A 25985-nucleotide genomic window follows, 5' to 3' on the forward strand; every position below is an offset into this window, starting at 1 on the left:
CCACCAATTACATTGCCCAGATAACCAAAACTCAATCAATGCAATCAGGTTTCTCATCTTCAGAAGAACAAAGGACCTGCATCTCATGCTATGGCCAGTGTTAGACAATGAACACCATGAGAATTATGCCAAAATTAATAGAATCCTAGAAGGGTTTGGGTTGGAGGGGACCTCAAAGATCATCTAGATCCAACCCCTTGCTGGGCAGGGACATCTTCCTCTCGACCAGGTTGTTCAAGGCCTTAAACACTTCCAGGGTTGAAGCCTCCACAGCTTCTCTGAGTAATCTGTTCCAGTGCTTCACAACTCTCATGGGGAAGAACTTCTAATCTAACTACTGTCTAATTACTTGGTTTTCCTGAGCTGCTGGACACCTGTATTTCCCGCTCACACACGCAAAGGATAGAGGACGTACGGTTTTATTTCGTAACCGAATGATGTCGGACACAGAGCCAGCGCCGCAGTATTCCATGACTATCCACAGGTCTGTGTTCTTAAAATAGCTGCCGTAGTATTTCACCACATGAGGACTGTGAGATATGAAAAAAAAGGAGAAGAAAACGAAGGGTCAAATACCAGTAACCAGCATAACTGAATAAGCACAACACACTGCACAGCCCCTCAGTAAGTTTTAAAAATTGAAGCGTCACTGTAACCTCAACCACAAGCACTCCAAAACTAGTCTGAACTTGCACAGGACCACTGCAGTCCTGCCAAGCTTCCTCCCCACAGCAGTGCTCACCTGACCTGCCCCTAAGCCAGTTCAGGGAGCTAAACCAACTGAAAACAAATCCTGTAAAAATAAGAAGCCACTAGTCTTCATCTGGTTTAGCCCCCTGAACAGGATTACAACAAGGTCAGTGCTGCAGCAAGCAAGAAGGTAGACCAGGGGAATTAGAAACAGACCGTGGTGGTCCCTGAAACCTGATGCAGAGCAGTGGCAACCCAATGGAAATGTAAGGTCCAAAGTTTGGTGGAAAACAGCTGTAACATTAATTAAGAGGAATGTTCCACCAAATGCACCTACAGTTTACTCCACCATGTATTTTAAGAATCCAGTATGACCTCAGACTGTCGCACAAAAAAGCAAACAACCCAATAAACTACCCTGGTCAGAATGACCATCTGTTCTCTGCAAAAGGGAAAGACAAAACTAAGAAAGATTATTCCCAACTTCATATCAATGGAGCTAAGAAACAGAAGTGCACTTGGCCTATTCTCTGCTGAATATTTGCTAATGAAAAGCATAAACCCAACAAAACTAAGTCAGTCACCTACCCAGCATCCCTCAATGCCTGCACAGAAAATGTAATGTACTCCCTCTGCTGTTCCTAAGTGTAAGGTCTCATTTTAGGCCTTACAATATTAATATTTAATTTCTATTAAGAAAGAGACACTTGGCAATGCTTCCCAAGTTACACACTAAGACTTGTCATGAACAAATTCTTTTCAAGTTACGCTTTGTTGTCTGCCACCAGTCACTTCCATATAAAGAGAATGAAGTGCAGCAGAATGAGTGACTGGGACCATAGTTTTATATTGCTAATGTCATTTATTTTAAGTGGTTTTCCATGCCTGAAGTCCATCAAAGTAGTGTGTTTCTCAAGGCTAAATCCATAGTTTCAGAAGAGATTGGTGTATTTTAAACTTTCAGCCCAGGACACGCTTGAAGGAGGTCTTCCTCATCCATAAGTCAACCATCAGCCCACAGAGGTGCCAGCGAGTTATTCTGGGCATGCTCAGGTCAGCAAACAGCTTGTACTGCACTAGAACCTGCACAGGCAGAAAATAGCCAGGAAGGACAGTTCTGCCACCCCAGCAGATGACAGCAGGTAGATTGCGCACATGCAAGAGCAGTCATGCGTTAGTGGCTCTCAGCCACATGCCCCTTAAAAACCAAACAAACCCCCCTCCTCTAACAGTTTTCTACTTCCATACCAAAACTTGTTCAGATTTCATTACCCCATTGGGGATGGGAGCCGCTGTTCAGCACTCAATCGAGTTACTACAGTTCAGCAGGTGATGGCACGGGGAGAACGTGGTCACCACTCACACGCTCGGCTCTGTGCTGCAGCAAGTGCAAGGTTATTAACTCAGCTCAATGCTCACTTGCCAAGCTCCATTTCTGCTGTCTTACCTTTGCCTGGATTACCACTACCCAAAGGGTCAGCTAACATGACTCGGGTGATAGGAGGCAACTTGATCCTACAAGTCCAGCCTTTTAAAAAACATTTAAGGCAACATCATGGCTTTTGTGTGATTAAATGCCACATCACAGACAACACTTTTCTTTGTGCACTCATAGTGGGGTTTGCAGGACACGCTTACCTGTCACACTGCTGCATTATGGATATTTCTTTTATAATCTCTTGCAGGTCAGATTCCACAGGAACTTGTTTAATTGCAACAACTTGACCCGTTTCTTTATGAATGGCTTTGAACACACTGCCATAGGAACTACGAAAGAAAATATTACATAAACACCAAGCACAACAACATTTTACAAAAGCAGGTGTTGTGAGTTTGCTTTTTACGAGTGCAGACATCAGAATAAAAAAAAACAATCCTCCTGCTAAAAATATTTTGTATTTCAATCACAAGTTCATAGAACAACAAGGGTTGTAAGGGACCTCTGGAGATCATCTAGTCCAATTCCCTTGCTAAAGCAGAGGAGGTTGCCCAGGATCACATCCAGACAGGGTCTGAATAGCTTCAGAGAAGGAGACTCCAAACTTCTCTGGGCAGTCTGTTTCAGTGCTCTGTCCCCATCACATTAATGTAAATAACCATCCTATAGTTTCTAACAAAACATTGGAACAGGCTACCCAGAGAGGTTGGGGAGTCTCCTTCTCTGGAGACATTCAAAACCTTCCTGGACACCTTCCTGTGTGACCTGCTCTAGGTGATCCTGCTCTGGCAGAGGAGTTGGACTGGATGATCTTTTGAGGTCCCTTCCAACCCCTAATGTTCTGTGATTCTGTGACAATAACACAAATAAATCACAGCACACTGAGACAGTCAGGGAGGAGCCAACAATCATTACACTGCCCATAGCTCTGGAAGGGCTTTTTACACAAATCAAATACAATTCTATTTTTCCAGCCCACAGTACCAGGTGAGCACCAGTAGAAACTACACTTTGGTCAGAGGTTTGCTTGGTTTTGTCAGATATTATCTGTCTGATTTCCAGCTTCTTGACTTATATCAGGCATGCAGGTAAACAGCTCATTTTTCACAGGGACTGCTTATAAAGGCAGACATGTCACTCTCCCAGCGTTCCCATGCTGCTCTGCCTCACCAAGTAGCATAAAGCAACAGAAGTTCATTTCCATGTGGATCTTCTGGAAGAGGTACCAGGGATGAGCTACAAAACCCCTCTAGCTCCTACAGAACTCTGTCACCTCCAAACTGGCCTTTTGAGCAGTGCTTTAACTCCCTACTGCTGATCCAGAAGTCTGCTGTCTGGATTAAGATATCACACTCTTGGGAAAAGAATCCTTCGTTCTGTTGTTAATCAGTCACTATGGTAGAACACACCTCTGCAGCAACAGGATCACGACAAAAGTGAAAAATAAAAGATCACTGAATGTGTATCCACAGGTTTGTTCTCAGAAAGCACACATTAGCATGAACACATACCCTTCTCCAAGCTTCTCCAGTACATCAAACACTTCTTCAGGCTGTTTGGTTAAACTATCTTCATCTAACTTCTTCAGCTGCCTGTATGTGTAAGAACAGGGAAATTATTACGTTTTATTTTACAGCAGTTTGGGCTTTGTTGAAAGAGCACCACTTGAACATACACAAGGCTTAGCATGAAGAAACTGATGATCACCGAATCACCATGCTTGAAAAAGACCTCTACCACCATCAAGTCCAACCATTATCTAACTCTACCAGGGCCACTACTATACCATATCCTTGAGCACCCTATCTAGACAACTTTTATATACATCCTGGGATGGCAGTTCAACCACTTCCCTGGGCAGCCTGTTCCAGCCCTTGGTAATCCTTTCAGTATAGAAATTTTTACTAATGTCTAACCTAAATTTCCCCTGGTGTAACTTGATGACATTCCTCTTGTCCTATCAGTTGTGACTTGTGAGAAGAAATTAAGACCCACCTCTCTACAACCTCCTTTCAGATAGCTGTGAAGAGCTATAAGGTCTCCCCTAAGTTTATTTCACCTGACCAGAGGAGTGAATATTATTAGCATCCAATAATAAAAGATAATTAGGAATTACAGAGGACAGAATTTGATGAGGCAACACAAATCTACAGTTCCTCTGGATGGAAACACACCTCAGCATCTAGAGGCCAGTGGTCAAATACCAACACAGCACTGCAGAGCCCTGCAGCTATTGAATGTATCTGATAAATTGCATATCTCATATGAATATGTAAGGATACATTGTGTAAGGACATGTGCTAAGGCCATGCAAATGGGAACATCATCTTCCCCAGTGCCTTAGAGTACACATGGAACGCATTTGATGGGAGAAAAGAAGCAATACTGATCTCACTTGCACATTTTTAACACCCAAACATCAAGCCTTGACTGTGTGGGCCTGGATATATACTAGGAAAAGTCTATCAGGAAGAAAAATGAATGAAAGGAAATTGGTATCTGACTCTTAGGATCTTAACGCTGCTTGGTCCATCCCTTTTAAATGCATTGCTAAGAAGAGTCAGCTGAAATAATTGCTAGAGAGAAAAAACCATCCTGTGTGCACTGTGATATCTCCACTTTGACTCCAGTGCACCTTTCAGGAAAATTGTGTACACAAAGCACCAAGATGAGCTGCGTTTGTTTCAGTCCTGCACTACCACAGGTGACAGCAGCTCACCAACAAACCTTCTGAATTAGCCAAGAACTGCATCAAAAATGTTCTGAAAGTGTCGACCAGCCCACAAACAAGTGCTCTTTCGTTTCCATACCAACTAAACAAAAATTTGAAACAACAACAAAATAAACCCACAAAAAACACCCAAAGAAAACAAATAAAAAACCCAACCCCAAACTCCGAACGTCCCAAACCAGTTCTTACAAGTTTCTGAAACACAGAAACTTACTAATCGCAGATTTTTTCAGAACTTATTGGTCTCACCAAGAACAATGCTTAAAATGAAATGTGTGGTTGCCTGCAACTGCAAATTACTGCTGAAAGCTCTTACTGCTGCTCTCAAAGATCACAATTCCAGCCACAAGCCTGCTAATTTTGATACTAAAGATGTAATTTTCCCCCCTAACTTCTTCAGAAACTGAGTGAGAAACCACTCAGAGATCCCTGGCTATTATGTTTATGTACAAAGGCCATACAGGAGGGGCAGCTCACGCATGGAGTACATACAATGGCTTCCTGAAGCAAAGGAAACATTATAAAGAAGCAGACGCAGGAAGTGGTGAAATACTGAAAGTAGTCACTTGCTTCCCTGCAAAGATAAGTGTCAACCAACAGAACATTACTTGTCCTTGTGAAAACAGGGAGGGAGGAAGGCGTGGGAAGAGAAGAGAAAAAACACTCTATGGATCAGTGACCACACAAGCTGCCATTTCCAAGCCCAAAAAGTGTCCAAGGAGTCCAGAAGTGCAGATGCAAGAGGCAGATCCTTCTTGCTGAAATTGAGGCCTAAATTCTACCAAAAAAATAAACAAAAAAAAGTTTTTCACACATTAACACACAATCACCAAATAACTACTGTGCTTGCATCAAACCACCTCATTTCTGCTACAGTTCAGGAGTGCAGTTACTGTGCAGGGTCCAGCCTGTCCCTGCTGCTGCCAGACGTACTCTGCCTGTTCTGTTCCCTGGCTGTTTATATGACACGATGTAACAGCAACACAAACCCAACCTTGCCCAAGCTGCTGATCTAATCTCAATCACCTTCCAGTTAAACACTGGCCTAAGCAATTACAGAATAATGCCAGACTTTTCATTTTTTAACAGAAGACACATGGCTGTTTCGTTAAACAGACCCTGGCCACTAAGGACAGCGCCAGCGGCTTTCTTTGTTCCCGACCCCAGCTGCAGGGGGTTGATAGCAGCATCCTGACAGACGGACACTCCATTCAAACCGCGCAGATCTCCGAACCGCTCCCTGCCAGATCCGCTCCGCCGCAGCCCGGCGGCCAGAGATAGGCGGCTACCGGCTCCGGCACCTCTCGGGACCCGGGCTGGCCCCTCAATGGGGCTGCGCTCGACGGGGGCAGTGGGGTACGCACCGACTAGGCAGGGACCAGGCAGGCAACGAACCTGCCAAAAACCCACCCAAAGAGGCGAGAGGAACGAGCAAGGTATCGAGAGCTCTGACAGTACACCGACTCTGGTCAGTGTATCACATTAACCGGTGCAAGCTTCCACAGCCGCCGAAGCCTGCGCCTTCCCAGACTCGCGTGTTTCACTTTAAGCCATTTTCTCAACACGAGCTCGGTGCCATCAGAGCACGGACTTGCCGGCGCTGCCCGGTTCGTCCCGATGCGAAAACGTCCAACGCCATCAGCCCCGGTACTCCTCAGCTGCTGCCCGCCAACCCGGGGTGAGGTTTCCCGGCAGTGCCCCGGGAAGGCGGAGGGGCAGAGGCTCAATGGGGCCAGCTACCTGGCTCCCACGGATGCTAGGACCAGCGCCGACGCCCCTGAGGAACGGGACGAGCCGGCACCAGGAAGGCCCACGTGGAGCCAGCCGAACCGAAGCACCCCCGGTCCCCGCAACTATGCACCCCCTTACTGACCGGCGCGGGTTCCGCAGCTGCACCGTCTCCATGGCGCAGCGCTACGCAGCAGCAGTCAGTCGGTCAGGCAGGCAGACAAGCGGACAGCCGATCACTCCCTCACCATCGCAGCCCGCCGCGCCGCCACTTCCGTCCACCGCCGGAAGCCAGCGGTAGGCGTCCGCCCCGCCGGCAGGAGGCGCCGTGTGAGCAGGCCTCGCCCTGCGGCCGCTGCAGAGGAGGCGTGGCCTCCCGGCCCGGCGCGGACAGCGGCGGCGGCGCGATGGCGGCATCGCCCAGCGCCCTGCGGCGCGCCGGGAACGAGGAGTTCCGCCGCGGGCAGTACGGGCCGGCTGCCGAGCTCTACACCCGTGCGTTGGAGCTGCTGGAAGCCGCAGGTACAGTCCTTCCCGGACTGGGACCGGACCGGGCTGGGCTGGGCGGGCGGTTGGTTCCCGAGTGATCATCAATCCCGCTTGTGTCCCGGCGTAGGGGAGGCCGCCGCTGAGGAGCGGAGCGTGCTGCTCGCCAACCGTGCTGCCTGCTACCTCAAGGACGGAGCCTGCAGCCTCTGCGTCGCCGACTGCAGCACGTAAGTGGCGTTGGGGACCGGGGGTGGCGAGGATGGGGGTCTCGTTCCTCTGCATCCTCACCGTTAGGTTAGGGCGGGAGGCGAGGCAGGGCCGGTGTCAGCTCCAGAGCACCGCATGCCTGACTTGGCCGCGCATCCCCGCCGGGCTCACGCCGACCGGCCGTTCTCTCCTCTCTGTCGCAGCGCCCTCCAGCTCGTCCCTTTCGGGGTCAAACCCCTCCTGAGGCGGGCCGCGGCTTACGAGGCCCTAGAGAGGTACCGGCTAGCTTACGTGGACTACAAGACGGTGCTGCAGGTGGACTGCACCATCCAGGCAGCTCACGACGGCGTCAACAGGTAACGCTGCTCGGTACCAGTGGGCCCGGAAGCACCACGGCTCTGTTAGATGCTCCTGCCGGCCTGGTGCTGCTCCTGCAACCGTGGCAGGTGCAAGCGGGCTCCCAAGCACACAAATCATAAAATTACAGAATCATAGAATCGTTTGGGTTGGAACCTTTAATATCAAGTCCAAGCATTCTCTGACTCTGCCAAGTCTGGTGCTAAGCCATGTTCCTCAGCAGCACATCTCTGCATCTTTTAAAACATTTCTGGGGATGGGAATTCAACCACCTCCCTGGGGAGCCTGCTCCAGTCTTTGCAAACCCACTCAGTGAAAGTTTCTTCTAATACCTAACCTAAACCCCCCCTGAAGGAACCTGAGGCCAAGGTTTTCTCTTGTCCTAATTGCACCCTAAATCAAGTAGCCAAGGCAGGCCTCTGACGCTTCACACAAGGCCCAGCCATGCTCCCTTTGTCTGTTAGCACCCTTCACTCTTTGCAAGATGCTGGTTGAGGGCTGGGAATGAATTCCCTGGCACTGTTTGCGCTTTGCTGATCACCTGGTTTAAAGGAAACCGTAGGTACAAGTTTCAGTGCCCTGTCTTCTAAGCTTCCCTATGCTGACTGGGTTTACAGGCTGCTATACTTTTTTTTTTCTCCTGGAGCTGTCTGCTTTACTTCATTGCTGACTGAGGAGTGACAGGCATGTCTCTTGCCAGCTGAGTACTGACAGCTTCAGTCCTTGTGCCATGATATTTTTAGCCATGCTGACATGAAGAAGGTCCTTTCATTAATGTCCTATCTGTAGAATTAACCCAGTTTAGATGTGTGGGGAGGGGTTAGTGCAGAGATGGTGTCCTCAATACCTGAGACAGATTAAAAAGTGACCCTACTGGCTACAGCATGGCCCAGCAGTCAGGGTGCCTGTCTCTCCCAGGATGACTAAAGCCCTGCTGGAGAAGGATGGTGTGAACTGGCGCCAGAAGCTCCCGCCAATCCCCACAGTCCCAGTTTCTGCCCAGACGAGGTGGAGCGGTCCTTCTGCTGGAGGCCCTGGGGCAAACACTTCTCCTGTGACTGCACAGAGTGGAGAACCAGGTAAGAGCATGCCCCTGAGCTGGGCACAGAGCCCTGTAGCTCAGAAGGATGATGAACGAGACAGCTGCCATGCCTGCTTGGCATGTCTGTAGCTGTAGCTGAGGCCTGGAGAAACCTGGGCCTGGTTCTGGCACAGCCTCTTCGGTTGACTCGGGATCCTTTGATGTCTCTGTGTCTTACCTCTGGTATGGGGATGTTTGCTTTCTGAGAGGCTGTGCTGCTCTTGTCAGGTTTATGGTGTTCTGTTGTCTTTCACCCTGTTTTCAGACCAGCATGCTGCTGGCACAGAGAGAGCTCGAACTCTGAAGGAAGAAGGAAATGAACTTGTAAAGAAAGGAAACCATAAAAAAGCAGTTGAGAAGTACAGTGAGAGTTTAAAGCTCAACCAGGAATGTGCCACTTACACCAACAGGTACTACTCAGAAATTTGCCCAAGTACTCCTTGGCCCTGTATAAAACCTATTGGGGTACTGTAGATGGTGCTGCCTAATGTTTGCTCCTACAAGTGAATAAATCAAAATCACCCACACACAGACACCCTGAGTGCAGACTAACCTGTAGTTATGTAATGTTCTTTGATCAAGTGCTGCAAAATCCTTTGGAGACACTTAGTCAAGGCTGTTAAGGGATTTCTCCCTTTAATGCTTGTCTGTCAGGGCTGTGGTATTTTGAGTGGTGTATGGTGCCCCAGGAACCACAGGTTGCAAACTGTTGTACTTAAAAGACTCCTGAGTACATGTAAGACAACTGCAGTCACCACAGCATGTTCTGGACTGGTGTAGATAGGGACCTGCATCCTTGAAGAGCAGCTTCTCAGCTTTAGAGCAGGTTGCTCTCCAAATCGTCTTTTGTTTTCCAGACCGAAGAAAAATTATTTCTCTTTTTTTCCCCTTCTTTTAACTGAAACAAACTTGAGCTCAAGGAGTGAGATGACATCGTGTGGAAAGATAAACACTGTTATTGGAGTCCGGTTTTGTGTTGTGCTGGGGCTGGCTGAGATCTGCTCTGTGTGGCAGCAGTAGGTATGCTTTTAGAGGTCTCTAACCAGGTTCCTGTGTTGCAGAGCTCTGTGTTACTTGACTCTGAAGCAGTACAAGGAGGCAGTACAGGACTGCACCGAAGCTCTGAGGTTAGATCCTAAAAACGTTAAGGCGCTCTACAGACGTGCCCAAGCACTGAAAGAACTGAAGGTAAGTCAGTTTTTGGATGGTTTTAGGCTAGGACTAGAAGCCTGTGCATGCAGGATCAGGGCCAGAGATGCCCTTTAAAACTTGTTCCTGTGCTAGCCACCATCTGCCATCAGATAGCTGAGAACTGTATGGACAGAGTGGGGGTTTTCTTTCACATCACTGTTTGCCTCTCATGAGTTTCTCAGCATTAGGTCCTGTTCCCATTGTGCTGGAAGCAGCTACCCGTGTTGAGCTTTATCTTTTCATGGCTGGTGAGAGGTTCTGTAAGCAGTGCTGGATGACATACTGCTTTGGTGTTGGACTCAGAACACACAAGAGTGCTGAAATTGTCATCTTCTCAGCACTAGTTTGAGCATGTCTTAGAACAGCCACACTGATGCCAGTGCTTAAGTAATTAGGGAGTCACAGGCTTTAGTTGTGTTGCCTTTTTCTGTTGCTGGGTGGTAATTCTGCAGCCTTGGACAGTATTTTTAATGCACTGACACTTAAAAACTATTGTCTTTCTAGGATTACAAATCAAGCATTGCTGATATCAAGAGCTTGTTGAAAACTGAACCAAAGAACACAGCTGCACTGAGATTGCTGCAAGAGCTGAACAGAACCTAGGGTAACCAAGCAACAAGGAAAGCTTTGTTTTCCACTGCAGAAGAAAGCTTTTTCCCTTCTGATGTTAGAGGGACCAATCTTAATGCAGGATCGGTGTTGAAATCTTTTTTCACTGCTGCTGAGATGTACCAGGTTCTGTGCTAGCACAATGAATGTTAAGACACAATCTGTATCAAAGTCTGTTACCTGGCTCTGTGATCACTCGAAGTTAATGCCCCTCTCTGAGAGGCATACAGTTTAACTTCCCTGGGTGAAGTCACCTTTTCTGTAACCACTGGCCTCAGGGACTTTTTAGGTTGGCTGAAATGCATGTGAAGTGGCTGTTCTCTTTCTGAGGAGCTACAGAGCTTTTTGTCCTTAATCAGGTGACAGTTCTGTGCATTTGTGCTGCTATTACTTAGGGTTGCTTCAGGAACTGCTGCAGTTGCCCTTGCACTAATAGTACCATTCTTGTAATGGAGGCACAATTACTTGTGCAGGGCTGAGCTTGTTCTCTTTCCCCCTTGATGCCTGCTGGCCCTCAGCTGAGTTTCTGCTCCTTGGTGTGGCTGGGCAGATGTTTACAGCAGCAGCTTTACTTCGATTTTGATTACTCTGCACATTTAAGAAAACAACAGCAAATTAAGCCTGCCTTGTTACACTGTGCATTACTTTCACATTCTGGGTGCTTGGGAATTTTACAATTGCGTTTTGGGTGGGGTTTTTTTGGTGTTTTTTTTTTTTGTTTCGTTGGTTTGGGTTTGTTGGTGTGTTGTGGGGATTTTGTTTTCTACACCACTTTAAGCTCCTCTGTGCCTTTTGGAGCAGTTGTTAGGGGATGTTACAGGGAGGAGGATATGCAGTAACATCCCAGTTGAGGTCTGGCTTGCTACTTCATGCATGGTTATACTTTTTGATCTTTGTATCTGGTAGTGATGGCACTGACTTAAGTGGGAGGTAAGGAGATAGCTGGAGTTATTCTATGAACCGTTAAACCCTCTTCTCATTAAAGCCATTTTTATTTTCACTTTAGAGCTGTGTGTTTCTGTGACTGAGGGTATAGGGAAACTGAAACACTTTTTAAACCACTCCCTACTCTCTCCTTTTGTCAGAGGACCTCAAGCACTGCAGTGCAGTGCCTTCCTCTGTAACAATGACAGCACATCAAGATTTCTCACCGTTGTTTAGCCTTGCACCCTACATGGGCAGAGCTCTTGTTGCGACCCAGCGTCCTGAGCCAACCCTCGGCAGCAGGGGAGGTCCTGCTAAGATTTAAAAATGCCCTTGGAGTAAATTAAAGCAAACAGACAGCAAAGGGCTGCTGAGGTGGGATTGTCAGAGCCAAGGGAAACTGGGTAATGGGTTGGAGGAGAAGGAAAATGACAAGAAAAAGGAAAGGGGAAAAAGAGTTAAGAAGTCAGAGAAAAAGAAGGGTAGCACCACTCCTTGGATCCTTTATCGGCAGCTGTACATCCCAGCAGGGTCTTGTGTGGTAGATGCAACATGTGGACCCCAGCCGCTGCAGCCCTTTTATACCCTTTGGCAAGGACTTTCCCTCCAAATCATAAATGGAGGTGTGCAGAAGGGTGAGTTCTCCAGTGCAATGCCGGCCCTTGGCCTTGCTGTGGCGCTGTTGCAGTGGTTTTAAAATAAGGGAAGAGGGACTTGCTGCCTCTGCTGGGCAGAGCAGCCCTGTGATTCTCTTAAAATGCTGGAAGGAAAACAAAGTAGGAGGGATGACTCAGCAGTGAGCTGGAGTGAGAGCATGACACAGCACAGAAGGGAAACTGAGACAGCAACACCAGTGCTCAAGTTGGACAGAAAGAAGGTAGGTGGGTGCTGATGGAGGTGTGCTCCTGTCAGCTCGACAGGGCAATCAAGTAAGGGCAATACATCACCAGTCTCAAGTACTACAAAGAGCTTCTATGGACTCAAAATTCCTAACTAGGAAAAGCAGAGCATTAAGGCAAGGATGAAGACAGTGACATGCTCTGGGAAAGGCCCAGAAGGCAGAAAACAGTAATAACAGGTCCCAGATTCTACTGAAAGCAGGAGAGTCCCAGTGGGACACGATGTGGTTATGAACATTTCCAGGCCCATCAGTAACTCCTCGACACCACTGGTCAGCAACACACTGCAAAAGCAGCTTTTGATTTACAGCTACTCCACACCACCTCAAAAGATGGTGTTTGTGTACCACAGACACTCGTGGTGACTAGCAGAAGATGCTTGGTGCCAGTACTCCTGCAGGCATGCAAGGCTGATACACAGGGAGAATCAGAACCATTCAAGTTGGAAAAGATCCCTGGGATGATCAAGTCCAACCATTAACCCTACTCTACAAAGTTCACCTCTAAGCCATATCCCCAAGCACCACATCTAAATGACCTTTAAACACATCTAGGGATGGCAACTCAACCACCTCCCTGGGCAGCCTGTTCCAATGAACCATGGGAAGATGGTGCCTTTGAAAAGGAAGTTAAGAACAGCTATCCAGAGAGCACAAAGTCCAAGCAGATGGTATGAAATTTGTTTAAAGCCATCCTCCTAGAAAGCCACCAAGGATCAGGAGAGCCTGTTGGTTGGCAATTTGTTCATTTAAACCTACATAACCCTTCCTGTCAACTTTCAGGACTGCTCCCCCACCAGCTTCAAACAGCAGCCTGACCCAAGTCCAGCCTTTCCCATGAAACAGAAAAAGTATTTGCTGTCTTTCTGTAGAGGGAACCAACCCATGCTTTGGGTGTGGAAGCATCAGTTCTTTATTAGTGTCAGGAACAAATAAAACTACAGAATCCAGTAAACTCACTAAAATGGTGATTCATCAGCACTTGTCATTTCCTGGGTAACTGAACGAGCCTGGGTTCCACACTACATTGTGCTGTCAGCAGTGAGAAAAAAAACAAACCAAAACAAAAAACCCACTGTGGGGATATTTTTTTTTTTTTGTGCAAGTGCAGGAGATTTAGAATACACACAAAAATTAGGATGGGGCACTGAAGACAAGCCAGGGTCATTGTAGGGCACAGTGGGATTGGTGCTGCTCTTCTTCACAGGCATTGCTCTCAGGGCTCACTCTCAGTCCTGAAATCTACAAGAAATAGAGAACCCACACGTGCATTTTTTCAGTTGCTAGAGAAAGAATTTTATCCACAGAAAGTGAAATTCACCTAAACTTGTTTTAACATGGTTTCCTTGAGATCACAAGTCAAGAAAGTGTCTTCAGAGGGCTACATGAGAGTCTGGCTTGTTTGCCAATGCGCCTGTCCCACCCTCAGCAGCAGGGGCAGCTCTCCTGGCCCAGCCCAGGATCATGCAGGGCTGCTAATATTTTATAGGGTATATACTGACAGAGGTCTGCAAAAAGCACTGGGCAGTCCCAGGAAAGATTGTGCTGGTTTCCACTAGACCTACAGAGAAGCCAGGTCCTTTCCTACCTTCCTCTCTGGTTGTACAGTCATTGCCCTCACCAACAAGAACAGAGGAAAAAAAAAAAAAAAGCACCAAAAAATAAAATAACCCCCATCCCCTACCCCAACAAACCCACACAGAACCAGCTCTCTGCAGCACAATCAAGTCTGGAAAATGGAGGATGCAGTTTAAGAAATGGAATATTGCAGACAAAGATAGTTCAATTTCTCATCAAACTTGGTCTGGACAAGAAACCAAATTCCCAGGTTTGGAGGCAGAACCCAGAAACCCTGAGCGCACCACACACATGCCAAGACCTATGACAGCTCCCCACACATACCCAGGGTCACTGCAGGAATGTCACAGCACTGCCCTTGTGTGATGTCTCTGTGACCTGGTGTGCCTGGAGAACAGCCACTGCCTCCTCGATCTGGCAACAGAGCACAGGGCAAGGAGAGGTTGAGTTGCTCCAGTATAAGAGCACTGCACACAAAATGCAATATTCCAGGCCACTTCCAAGAGGTCAGGGACTTCAATAATAATTATAAAATCCAAGTCTGCTGCTTCCACAGGAGACTGATCAGCCCAAAGACCTCTTCTGTCTCTTCTCTTGGGAAATGCTAGGGCATTTCTCCTTTTCTGTAGGAGTCAGGGCTTGCCAGAGAAATTGGACTTCTCCATAGGTGGAGTTGCCTGAAAGCACCCAGCAGAACCAAGAAAACATCAGTGAAAAGGTGGAAGCTAATCCTGTCTCCAAGGAGATGTAATCAGTTTGCTGCAACTGCTCTGATGGGAACCAAAGCCAAATGTTCACCAGGATTAAGGAGGAAACTGAGGAAAAGCTGCAGAGAGGCAGCTTTTGTCCGGTTTATAGTCTCAGGGAAAGCATTTCTCCATCTCCTTCTGGGGAGTGACACCCACCCTGCCTTTCTCCTAACTTCCCAGCTACCTCCAAATGACTCTCAGAGCTTGGCCTGTGCTTCCAGGAAGCTGCTCTGAGCTGCTTTTGCTGAAGGCAGGCAGGTGTGCTGAGCACTGGGGCCCTTTCTGCTCAACTTTCACTTCTAGTGGCTATCACTGTTCCTGGCCATCTTATGGGCCAGGATCAACTCCCTTGCAGCAGCAGGTCGTTAGCCCTCTGGGATGTGGCTTGTTAGGGCACTGAGTGCCTCCTACCTTGGAGCGCAGGGAGTCAGGGGACTCCAGGAGCAGCAGCAGCTCCGCGTTGTCTATCTCCAACAGCATCCCAGTGATCTTGCCAGCCAGTGAGGGATGCATCGAGTGGATGAGAGGGTAGAGACGCTCACCTGCTCCAGACACCAGGAAGGACATCAGCCCTGTGCAAGCTCTCCAGCATTTTCACACCCAGTACCAGCCCTCCTGCCCTCCCAGCTCCATCCTTTCAACTGAAAAGGGATACAAGGGTGGGGATGGTGGTGCAAAAACACTGCTCACAAGCAAACCTACTCCAGCAGGTCACAGCACCAGTGTCTGCAGGCAGGGGACTGGCTGGGTGAAAGCCGACAGAGGCAGTGACCTGCTGTGGGAGCAGGGCAGCGGACATCAGACAGCACCCAAAGCCCAAGGACTGCAACAGCAGAGCTGACCCCAAGCCCTGTGGTCACCAAACTGCTCATCAGAGCCTGAGAGCAGTGGTGCAGGAGAGCTCAGAGCTCTCGGGCACTGTGCATGCCCAGGAGCAGCCTGGCAGCATGGGCAGGATGGGGTTCTGCCTCTCCTGCAGAGCTCCACCAGACACTGTCTCACTGCCAGGCAGCTAATACAGACAGGGAGTGGTCTTGCTGCTTCCAAACCCTTTCAACCCAGCCTGGGTATTTTTTATTCAATAGCAATCCCACAAAGGCTTTATAGCTTCTCCCAGCAGCTAAGTTTCCCCTGGTACTTGCAAATCCCCACAGCCCGACCTCCTCCAGCAGGGCAGGTGTGACACCCACCTAGCATTTGCTTCTGCTCCTGAGGAGGGGCTGCTGCGAGCATGGATGCTGTCAGTGGCTCCTGCCCCTGGACATGCACAGCAGGTTCTCCCACCTGGAGATAAACCAGAGGAGAGCTACAGTCAATGATGGAAGCAATGCACGAGTTCCCTGGCTTGCAGGAACAGTGGTGGGCCCCAAATGTAGGGGAGCATTTGACCCTTCTGGGAGGCTGATGCAGACTCCAGCATTGCCTGTTTGCATCCAAATGCTGGTGCCAGGCATCCCAGCTGCATGACTACTGGATCCATAGCCCAGTTACCCCAACAGCCCCCAGAAAAGGCACCTATAGCACCACCCAGAGCCCCAGGGATGCCTGGGGTCAGCAGCCACATTAGCCCAGAGCAGGACCAGGACTCACACATGGTGCAGTACCTGTGCCAAAGCTGGAGCCAGTTACCTGTGAGGCCACCACGGGTGGCATGTGTCCCATATGCTGGGCATTCCTGACGGTGGAGGAGTACTTGTACTGCGGGGCTCCCTGCGGCAGGGTGGGCGAGGAGGGCACTCGGGCCCTGACCGTTTGCGTCCCAATGTTGACTGCAATAGGGATGGGAATGTCTGTAAGAAAGAGTCCATCAAACGGGTACCTGTGCCAGGAGGCTGAAGCCACAAGGACGGTGTGCTCAACCAGAGGGATCTCCAGGGGCTCAAAGCAGCCCCCAGGTCAAAGGCAGCTTCCCCAGGACTGGCAGGGGACTGTCATCCTGCCTGCAGGGGTCACCCACAGCAGCTTGTCCAGGATCAGCGTCCAGTGGCAGAAAAGAAGACTCCACAACCCCTCTGAGCAGCCTGCTCCAGGGCTCCAGCACCCTCGCACCAAAGAATTTTTCCCTTATGTTTAGGTGGAACCTCCTGGGTTCCCTCCTGTCCCTCTGCTCACTCCAGCAATAAGCTACTCAACACCAAAGATGGCCTTGGAACAAATTACATGAAGCTGGAATGGTTGCAAGTTGATATGGCCCCACCAGACGTTCCTATGTTTTGAGGGATATCAGACTTTCACCCCATCACCAGGTGGGAGACTTCCACCCTGTGCTACTTCAGCACCCCTTCAAAGCCTGTCCACAGAGGAGCCCCAACAGGGGCTGTGCTGTGAGCCTTGGTAAACATCCTCCTCTTCCTCACTCACAGGAAAGGCAGAGAGGTGATGGGACAGAAATGGGGTTGAAGCACTCTCGGGGTGAGTGCTTTGGGACAGAATAGCAGCTTGGTCACCTCCCCATCAGGAGCACAGCCAGCAAGGTTGGACATCCTGGTACAGCCAGGCACTGTAGGTGCCAGCAAGGTTTGGCTCTTAGGTCACAGCTCCAAACTTACCTAACACAAATGTGTTTTACTGGAGGCTTGGCCTTGGGCAGCAAGAACCTCTGCTTCTGCCCAAGAGGTCCCTTCCCAATCTCCATCTCAATCTGAACACTAAGCTTAGGGTGCTGTGGCTGCATCATCATATTTAATGAACATACTCAAGAACAGCTGCCAGCATGACCAATCTGCAGATCAGAGACCTGTTCCATCACCTGAAAGACCACAAACTACCCCAGAAGTGACACTTATCTACTGCAGACATTGCACCAGCCCCGTCACATGTAAGGACACTATCTGGACTCCTGCACAAGTGATCCATCTTCAGAGGCAGGCACAAGCTCGCAGCAAGCACCCTTGCCAAGGTGCAGCCACTAAAGCTGGGTCCTTGCCCCACTCACCCACTCTCTGGGCCTGGTGGGGCACATGGGGCACCTGGGTAGAGGCCTGTCTCATGGTGCTGATGTTAGACAGCAGGCGCCGGGGTGGTACAGTAGCCCTCAGGATGGGGGTAGATGCAGAATATGCTGTGGTAGAGATGGAGCATGATCAGTAAAGCTTCTCAGTAGCAGAGTTGGGGAAGATGTGGTGGGGAGCAACTGGGGAAAGCCCAGAAACACCTCACCTCTGGGGTCAACCTTAACATCTCACCCCCTGGTGCCCAACACCATGACCCTTGCACCAAACCCACACGTACTTCTCCAGACAGCAGCCCCCTGTGGCCACATGCTTTGTGCTGCTTTTAGAGATCCTCAGCCCCTCACCAAGCCCAGCTCGAGCCTGCAGCCCCAGGGAGGGACAGGCTGACTCACGGGGAGGCCGCGAGGGCTGCGCACTCCAGCGAGTGGCAGGACGGACCGGGACCACTGGGCTGGGGCTGTAGAAGGTCGCCCTGGTTTGTGGCTAGGAAAGAACACGTTATCTAAAGGTGTCTCGGGAGCTGAAGAGAGCCAGTCTAACTCAATGGTTGCTGCATATGGACAGACAAGCTAAAACCAACCCCTGCAGCATGCCAGAAAGATCAGCCTCCAGCCCTGCTGCCTGGGCATCCTCCTTCAGCTCCACTTATCTCCTCCTCACAAGCTTCTGCACCTCTGTCACCCTTCTCCTTCCCCTGGTTCATCAGACTTGTACTCTATGCTCACACCCTCTCAAATTCCTCCTCAGTTCCCCCCTCTGAGGAGCAGTCAGCAGCTACTAAATCCCCAGCCCACTGGCTGGAACGTCCCCACTCCACCACTTTTGGCAAGCCCTGCTGCTTACAAAGAAGCCCAGAGCTGATCCCACCAGTCCCACTGATCCCACCCCAGCACACGTGTGGTCTGCACAACTCAAGATGTGCTTCCCAGCCCTACTGCCACCCTGCTCTAGCAGCCACCATAAACTGAGGTCCCAGCGCAAGAAGTTTGGGAGCAGAGACTCACCTGGGGGATTGGGGGCAGAAAGTACCCCGGGGGGGGCTGGAAGGAGCCCAGCAGAGGGCCAGGCAGGGCCCTCATGGTGGCTAATCTCTGCATGTACTGGTTGGTGAGGATGGCTTTCCGCTCCTCTTTCCTTTGAGCGAGCGCAACGTAGAGAGGCTTAGTGCTGACGATCCGCCCGTTCATTTCTGTCACAGCCTTGGTGGCCTCTTCTGGAGAGGAAAAACATACAAAGCCAAACCCTTTGCTGTGGCCACCCTCTGTCATCACCTAAAATTGGATTAGAACAAGACAGCTAAGTCCACAGATCACCACAGTACTCACAAAGTGTGGCATAGTGGGGAGGGTACCTGGGACCCACCACCCTCAGGCACCTCACTGTGGCACCCAGCAGCCCATGGCAGCCCCCTTGAGCTCCCCTCCAGGGAGCGACAGATGGGGCTGCACCCCTGGGGCACCATGGAGAGTTTTCTTCAGGGAGGTTTTGCTGAGATAAAACCAGTAGGTTTGGGAAATGAAATGGCAGAGTCTGTGCCAGCCCAAGGTCTGCAGCCTGTGACCTTCCAGGGAACTTGTGCCCCAGCCCACAGGACCCATGGGACAGCAATGCTCCAGTGCTTAATGCCACTGGGGATCAGCAGGACACCATGCCCTGCCTGAGGGCCAGGGAGTATCTGTCCCCTACATCTATCAGGTTACAGGCAGCTGACTTTAAAGCCAAACCATCCTTCTGCACCCAGGCACACAGCCTTTGAGAAGGCTGACACCATCTGGGTAGCAAGACTGACATGTTTATGGTTTTCCAAAAGGCCAAATGCCAGCTTGTCATCCTGCTTTCCCCAGAGCAAGGTGACTGGTGGGTCATTTCCACTTGTATCAGTGTTACTTTGGTTCTATAACTGCAGAGCAGCTGTGCAATACTCAATGATATGGCTTTAAGGTCCCATACCCTGCACCTCACCAGGGCTCAGCTCCTCAGGACAGCACTGGGTACAACAAGGCATGTCCTTCAGACTTGGCTTGAGATACAAGCCATCATCAGGGAACCATGACTCAACAGCATGATAATCCTGATCCATTTCCTAGCACTGAGTACACCAGCTGGCTGACCCTAGAGCCCCAGTGACAGGCCTGGTCCCTCACCTTGGCACTAGTGATGGTGCCATAAGGAGAAAACTCCTTCCTCAGCCTTTCATCATCTATCCCATCATCCAGGTTCTTCACATACAGGTTGACCCCCTGCAAACAGGCAAAAAAGCAGTTTGGCTTCTGGGCTCCCAAAGTTTACAACAGATTTTCAAGCTGGACATGTCCTTCACCAGCAGCTCAGATGGAGGTTGCGACATTCCAGACATCCTCTCCAGAGCTGCCACAGGACCAGGGACATGGAGAAGAGCCAGGACCACACATGAGCTCCACTCATAGGCAAGACACTTAGTGAAGAGGGTACCCAGACCATTGTTATGAAGCTGCTCCAAGACCTCAGGAAGCCCCTTCATTTCCAGGCTAATATTTAAATTCTTGGAAAGGAGCAGATCTGCTTGCTCACCTGCCAACATCACCCGAGGTTTAGATTTCTCTCCTCTCCCCCCATACTGCTTCCCAGGACATTACCAGGCAGTGACTAGACCCCTGCGCAGGTCTTCCATTGCAGAAGGGATCCGGCACACAGATCTGATCTGTGCTCTCCCCAAGCTGAGATGTCCCTGGATGCCCAGGGCATGTCCCTAGTGCAGACCTCCCAGATGAGGCATCCTGCTCTCCCTTTACCTGGTACTTGCTCACTCGTTCCTGCTTGAGCTGCTCAAACTTCCTCTTCAGCTCACTCTGGCGCTCCAGCCGCTTCTGGGCCCGGCCCACATACACCACACGCCCATTGATCTCCTTCCCATTCATGTCAGCCACCGCCTGCCAGAGGAAGGAAGGGCTCTCAGCAGAGAGAAGCTGACAGCCACAGCCCTGCTCTTCACCAACCACCCCATTCCAGCCCCACCACAGGGGCAGGGAAGCAGCTCTGCTCCCCTTTCCCAGGTCCTGCCCACCCAGACACCACAGGCAATCATGAAGGTGGTGAAGTTCCCCCAGAGGAGAGGTGAGAAGATGAGGAGGGTGCAAGCTCAGGGCTGAGACAGCAGATGGGCAGCAAGGAAATTCTTGCCTTCTGGGCTTCTTCGTGCTTCTCAAAGTTGACAAACCCAAAGCCCTTCGAGCGGCCAGTGTTGTCCATCATGACTTTGACACTTAGAGTCTTTCCTGCAAAAGGGAAGTATCATCTAAAGAAAGTTGCCCACCAAGGGAGTGCTGCTGGCATACAGCACCATGCTTAGGAGCCACTACCAAATTCCAGTCCAACGAGGAGATTGGATGGACACAGCAGTACGGAAGATCCAAACAGGAGGACACACAGTGGAATCACTACCATGAGGCAGGACTGGGAGTCTGTGTGCAGGGTCAAGGCAACTCCTCCCACCCTGGACTGCTCTTAGCGTTTTTGGCTTCTCCCGGCAGCACAGCAAGTTCCTGTGGTTGGAAGTTTTCATCTCCATTACACATGAACACAGGTACTGGGTTTGTATGGAGGGGTACTCACAAATCACCCAAGCTAACACCGGCCAAGCATGGACAGTATGGTCCATGGGTTGACACCACACCTAAACGCTGCCGAAAGAGGCATCCTCCAGTTATGGACTAAACTAAAAAGCCCTTTGTGCTTTCAGTTCAGACTTAATATCTCTTGTTCCCAGGGCTCCTATACCCAGACAGCACACTGGGTCTGAGACAACTGAAAAAAAAAAAAAAAAAAAAATCAAACCCAAAACAACTAAAAACTCAAACCAAAAATCTCCACTTTTGTAGCACAGGAAAATAAAAGACTTTTTCCCCCCAGGACAGCATCCAAAACAAATCATCCTCCATCATGGCAGGAAAGCACACAATGTCCTGATAATTTAAGCCACTCAGGCCCTTCAGAGAGAGGTGGTGTTTAAGCAAGTCAAGTCCCACCAAGAGGAAGGGCTCAGTATTTCAGTCAAGCACTCTCCATGACTTTCCTTACCATTGCCCCAAGCCCCTGTTTTCAGAAGAGGAGGTTTGCCTTCAGCAGCTGCACTCACCAAACTGGGAGAAGATTGCCCGCAGCCTCTCGTCATCCATGTCATCCCCAAAGTTTTTGATGTAGACATTGGTGAACTCCATTGCCCGAGCCCCAAACTCGGCCTCGCGCTCCTTGCGGGATTTGAAATGGCCAACAAACCTGTGGGCAGCAAGGAAAGGGACCTGAACCCCTGTGTCCCCTGCAGAGAGAAGCTGGACACAGGCACATCTGTATCAGTACAGGCCAAGAGAGATCAAGAAGGCTGGAAGAGACCTCAAAGATCATTGAGTCCAACCTGTCATCCTAAACCTCATGACTATCTAAACCATGGCACCAAGTGCCACGTCCAATCCCCTCTTGAACACCTCCAGGGATGGTGACTCCACCACCTCCCTGGGCAGCCCATTCCAATGGCCAACCACTCTCTCCATGAAGAACTTTCTCCTCACCTCCAGCCTAAACCTCCCCTGGTGCAGCTTGAGACTGTGTCCTCTTGTTCTGGTGCTGGTTGCCTGGGAGAAGAGACCAAACCCCCTCCTGGCTACAACTTCCCTTCAGGCAGTTGTAGACAGCAATGAGGTCACCCCTGAGCCTCCTCTTCTCCAGGCTAAACAGTCCCAGCTCCCTCAGCCCTCAGGCCATGCTTTGCTCACCCATAAACCCACCCCATGTTTCACACCCACCAACTGCAGCATGATCCACTCTGCCATTCCCTTCCCAAGATCCTACTTGGCACTTCTGAAATGGGGAGACTGGCACAGCCACATCCTGGGGAAGTCACCACAGGAAACCCCAAAAGACACCAAAAGGATGCCACCAAGTGCCAGCTGTCTTACTCCAAGGTATCTCCAAGCCCTTTTTGGGCAGCTGCTTGCCTCTGCACCAGAGAGGGATGAAGAGAGTAAGGTGACAGAATGTCAGCAGAGAGCTAAAGAACAATACTCTTCCTGCCCAGACTATCTGATGCTGACAGCTGGGATCAAGGACCAGCCCTGCTTTGCAGGCACTCATTACACTGCCTCAGCAACACCCCATAGCTGGACTCCTTCTCTGCCCTCAGGAATGGCTCCAAACCACTATCATGTTTCCGCCAGCATCAACCAGGAGTGACTCAATGCTCCACAGCACAGCAGAGCCATGCCCAGCAGGAAAGGATTGGAAAAGAGGAGAAAACAGAGCAGGAGGAGGTGGCAGCCTGAGCAGGGTAGGGGTTTGCTCCTGAGCATGCACCAAAGTAAGGGCAGAGCTAGGAGACATTCTGCTCTCCAGCACTTACACCTTCCTGTCATTGAGCAGCATCCCATTCATGGTCTCAATGGCCCGAGCTGCTGCCTCATGAGTCTCAAAGTGAACAAAGCCATAGCCACGAGATCCGTTCTCATCACAAACCACCTACAAATGCAGAGCCAGGAGGAGGGAAGAGTCAGACACTGTTTTTCTCCACACTTGCACAAACAAGTCACAGGAAAACCCATCCTCATTTTCCAGGGGAGTTTTCCCTCCATGACATCCCACTCCTCCCACTGCAGTTGTGCTGCACTGAGGTGTTGGCAGCAGGTCAGGGAGCCAGGTGAGAGCTATGCCCTGTGCCTGCTCAGGGCCAGATGCCCTACCAAGGCCAAGGTGGTTACCTGCCAGCACCCAGTATTTTATATGATGCCCAAGTTCTTGCACCATCAGTTCTCTGAGCTAAGACAGAACAACACACAACAATTCTGTGCAGGGAAGAAGGGAAAGGCCACATTCCCAAGGGAAACATAGCAGGGTCTTTTGGCTTCAAAGCAGGTGGGAATTTAGAGGAAACTTCATGGGAAGGAAATAAAAAACTGAATTTCAGCTGGCTGGGGCAGCTCTGCAGCAAGCCCTGTCCTGCAGGGCTCAGGAGAGCATGTACCTTGCAGGACAAGATGTTTCCAAAGGCAGAGAACGTGTCATACAGGGCTTTGTTATCAATGGAGTCATCCAGGTTCTTGATGAAGATGTTTCCAACCCCCGACTTTCGGAGCCCAGGGTCCCGCTGGGACCACATGATGCGGATGGGACGGCCCTTGATCACTTCAAAGTTCATGGTGTCCAGGGCTCGCTCAGCTGGCAAAGAAGCAAAGACAGGAGGAGAAAGGAGGGTAACCAAGACAGATCCCTTTCCTGTCCTACAGCAGCTGAGACAGGTACAGGGGCTCATTAGCCTAAATGAGGCTGGCAGTTCTGCCTTACAGGGCAGGAGGGCCAGCCAGGAGCTGCTCTCTTCTCCTCCAGCCACACCACTCCTTCCTTTTTGATTTATTATTTCCCCTCTCCAAAGCATGCCTGACTCCCACAGCATGGCAGATGCCAAACTCATTTACCCAGTAAGGATATAGGTCTCCAGGTCAACTAACCTAACACCTTCCTATCATGCACCTTGCTCCAGCATGAAGCACCTTTAGGTTACAGCAGAGTGTCACTGCAATGCCTGCCAGGAGAGGGGCCTTGCCTCATGCTGTGATCCGCTGGGCAGCTGGCTGCCCCAGGGAAGAGCAGAAAGGGTTTGGGTGACCTTCTCCATCAGCTTATGGAAAAGCTTCTTCCCCCCCTCCGAGCTCAAAGCCTAGCTGCTGTATCCTCTCCCAGTCCCTAAGAAGAGATGGGAGTGGGATGGGTCGTCACCTGAGAGCAGACAGGGTTTAGTTACAACCAACACTTAACAGTTCTACCCAAGCTCCAACAGCTGATCCATCCATGCACACAAGTGCTCTCCCTTTTCCCACCACTGCCCTTCCCTCTGCTGCACATCCCAAGCCCGTACTGCAAGGCAGCTCCTTGGGGCTGTGTTACTGGGCACATACCATCCACAGGCTGCTGGAAGTTTATGTAGGCATAGCCCAGTGACCGGCGCGTGGCAACGTCCCGGCAGACTCGGATGGACATGATGGGCCCAGCAGGCGAGAACTTCTCGTAGAGCATGGCTTCGGTCACATCTGGGTGGAGGTCTCCCACATAAAGAGAGGCTAACGGATAGCCAGGGCCGCTAGCATTCATTATCAACCACAAAGCTCAGCTGTGGAGGAAGACAGACCCAAGGCTGCAGGGTACAGGTTTCAGATCACATGTAGCAACCACAGACCCATGCGCTGGGGCTGGCTCTACCACAGCAGTGCAAGCAGCCTGGGAAGCTCCAATGATGCTGCAGTTCCAAAAATTTTCAGGGACATTTCAATGTTGGTGCAAAAGCTGAGCTGAGGCAACCTGCACATGCCTGGGGAGCAGACAGAGGGACACACCACAGACACTGAAGATAGAAAGAGCCTTTCTCCCCCAGACGCTTTCATTCTAATCCCTCCTTAATGGCTCCCCTCCAGAGGGAGCAAAGCCCAGGAGCACAGGAGGAACACAGGTTTGCTTTGCAGCAGGCACCACTGTGCCAGGACAGCAGCTTCCCATCAGCAGCCCTGCAGCCCACACTGCTCCCATCCAACATCTCCATCTCTAACAAGGCCATCACAAGTTTTTATTCAGCCTTTTCACATTTCTCAGCTTGCTTACAAGGTCTCCAAAACAGAAAATTGATGTTCAGCCTCTCACTCTTTTTAACTGGATAAAAAGTTGTACATGAAGGTGATCATCACCACTCGGGATCCCTGAGGTAGTGCCTGGGGAAAAAAAAAAAAAACGCAGCTTCTGCACTAGAAGCTTGTAAGTCCTTCTTGGGGTTCCTACCTTAATGCTCGAAAGACCTAAAGCATTTGTTAAGATACTCTGTAGATTCCCAAAATAAATGCACACTGAATCACACACACAGCAAAAAGTGCATTAAGCAATTCAGACTGGTTTGGGCTGGAAGAGGCCTTAATAATCATCAGGTTCCAAAACCCCTGCCATGGGCAACGACATCTCCCACTACAGCAGGCTGCTCACAGCCCTGTCCATCCTGTCCTTGAACGCTCAGTCACGGACAAGCCACCACCGAGAGCAGGACAAGGAGGTGCCCCGCACCAGCGCCGTGACACAGCCCCACTGCGCACGCAAAGCACATCCAGGGACGGGGCAGCCCCGGCTCTGCGGCCGGCGGGGACAGAGTGCGGGGCAGAACGGGGGAAGCAGAACTCCGGGCCAAGGTGCGGCGGCACCGATACCGATGCGGTCCTGCTCCAGCCCCAGACAGTGAGACCCCACAGCAGAGCCCCTGCGCCCAGCCACACCGGAGGAGCTGTGCACAGTCAAGAGCCAGCAGCACACCGGGACCGGGTCAGAGCCCTAGCCCGTCCCCTCCTCAGCAGGCCCCGCCCG

At 50.5% G+C, this 25985-nt stretch overlaps 3 protein-coding genes across 4 annotated transcripts in view; 1 reads left to right on the forward strand and 2 right to left on the reverse strand.

The window, feature by feature from the left end:
* STK4 (serine/threonine kinase 4) overlaps window positions 1-6764 on the reverse strand; it is a 46860-nt gene extending 40096 nt beyond the window's left edge. The window contains exons 1-4 of the mRNA XM_054391795.1: window positions 6733-6764; window positions 3640-3720; window positions 2329-2457; window positions 416-530 (exon numbers count right to left, since the gene is read on the reverse strand). Coding sequence (XP_054247770.1) covers window positions 416-530; window positions 2329-2457; window positions 3640-3720; window positions 6733-6764 — 357 coding nt within the window. The remainder of the gene's footprint in view (window positions 1-415; window positions 531-2328; window positions 2458-3639; window positions 3721-6732) is intronic.
* Window positions 6765-6994: 230 nt separating this feature from the next.
* TOMM34 (translocase of outer mitochondrial membrane 34) lies at window positions 6995-10830 on the forward strand. The gene is made up of 7 exons (XM_054391964.1): window positions 6995-7109; window positions 7204-7303; window positions 7487-7639; window positions 8559-8719; window positions 8987-9131; window positions 9783-9909; window positions 10417-10830. Exons 1-7 carry the CDS (start codon window positions 6995-6997, stop codon window positions 10513-10515), a joined length of 900 nt encoding a protein of 299 aa, XP_054247939.1. The 3' UTR covers window positions 10516-10830.
* A 3421-nt stretch (window positions 10831-14251) lies between these two features.
* On the reverse strand, window positions 14252-24737 carry LOC128975035 (embryonic polyadenylate-binding protein-like). Of its 2 annotated transcripts, XM_054391827.1 has the most exons (15): window positions 24545-24737; window positions 23614-23807; window positions 22996-23111; window positions 21739-21878; window positions 20784-20878; window positions 20396-20533; window positions 19769-19864; window positions 18629-18895; window positions 18017-18107; window positions 17606-17731; window positions 16300-16439; window positions 15861-15954; window positions 15082-15212; window positions 14579-14598; window positions 14252-14372 (listed from the first exon to the last, which is right to left on the reverse strand). In XM_054391827.1, exons 1-15 carry the CDS (start codon window positions 24735-24737, stop codon window positions 14252-14254), a joined length of 1962 nt encoding a protein of 653 aa, XP_054247802.1. The 2 variants fall into 2 exon arrangements, with proteins under 2 accessions (XP_054247802.1, XP_054247803.1); XM_054391828.1 differs by lacking the exon at window positions 14579-14598 and having other exon boundaries at window positions 14252-14335.
* Window positions 24738-25985: the final 1248 nt, after the last annotated feature.

The sequence above is a fragment of the Indicator indicator genome, chromosome 24 (assembly GCF_027791375.1).
Source record: "Indicator indicator isolate 239-I01 chromosome 24, UM_Iind_1.1, whole genome shotgun sequence".
Taxonomy (NCBI): Eukaryota; Metazoa; Chordata; class Aves; order Piciformes; family Indicatoridae; genus Indicator; species Indicator indicator.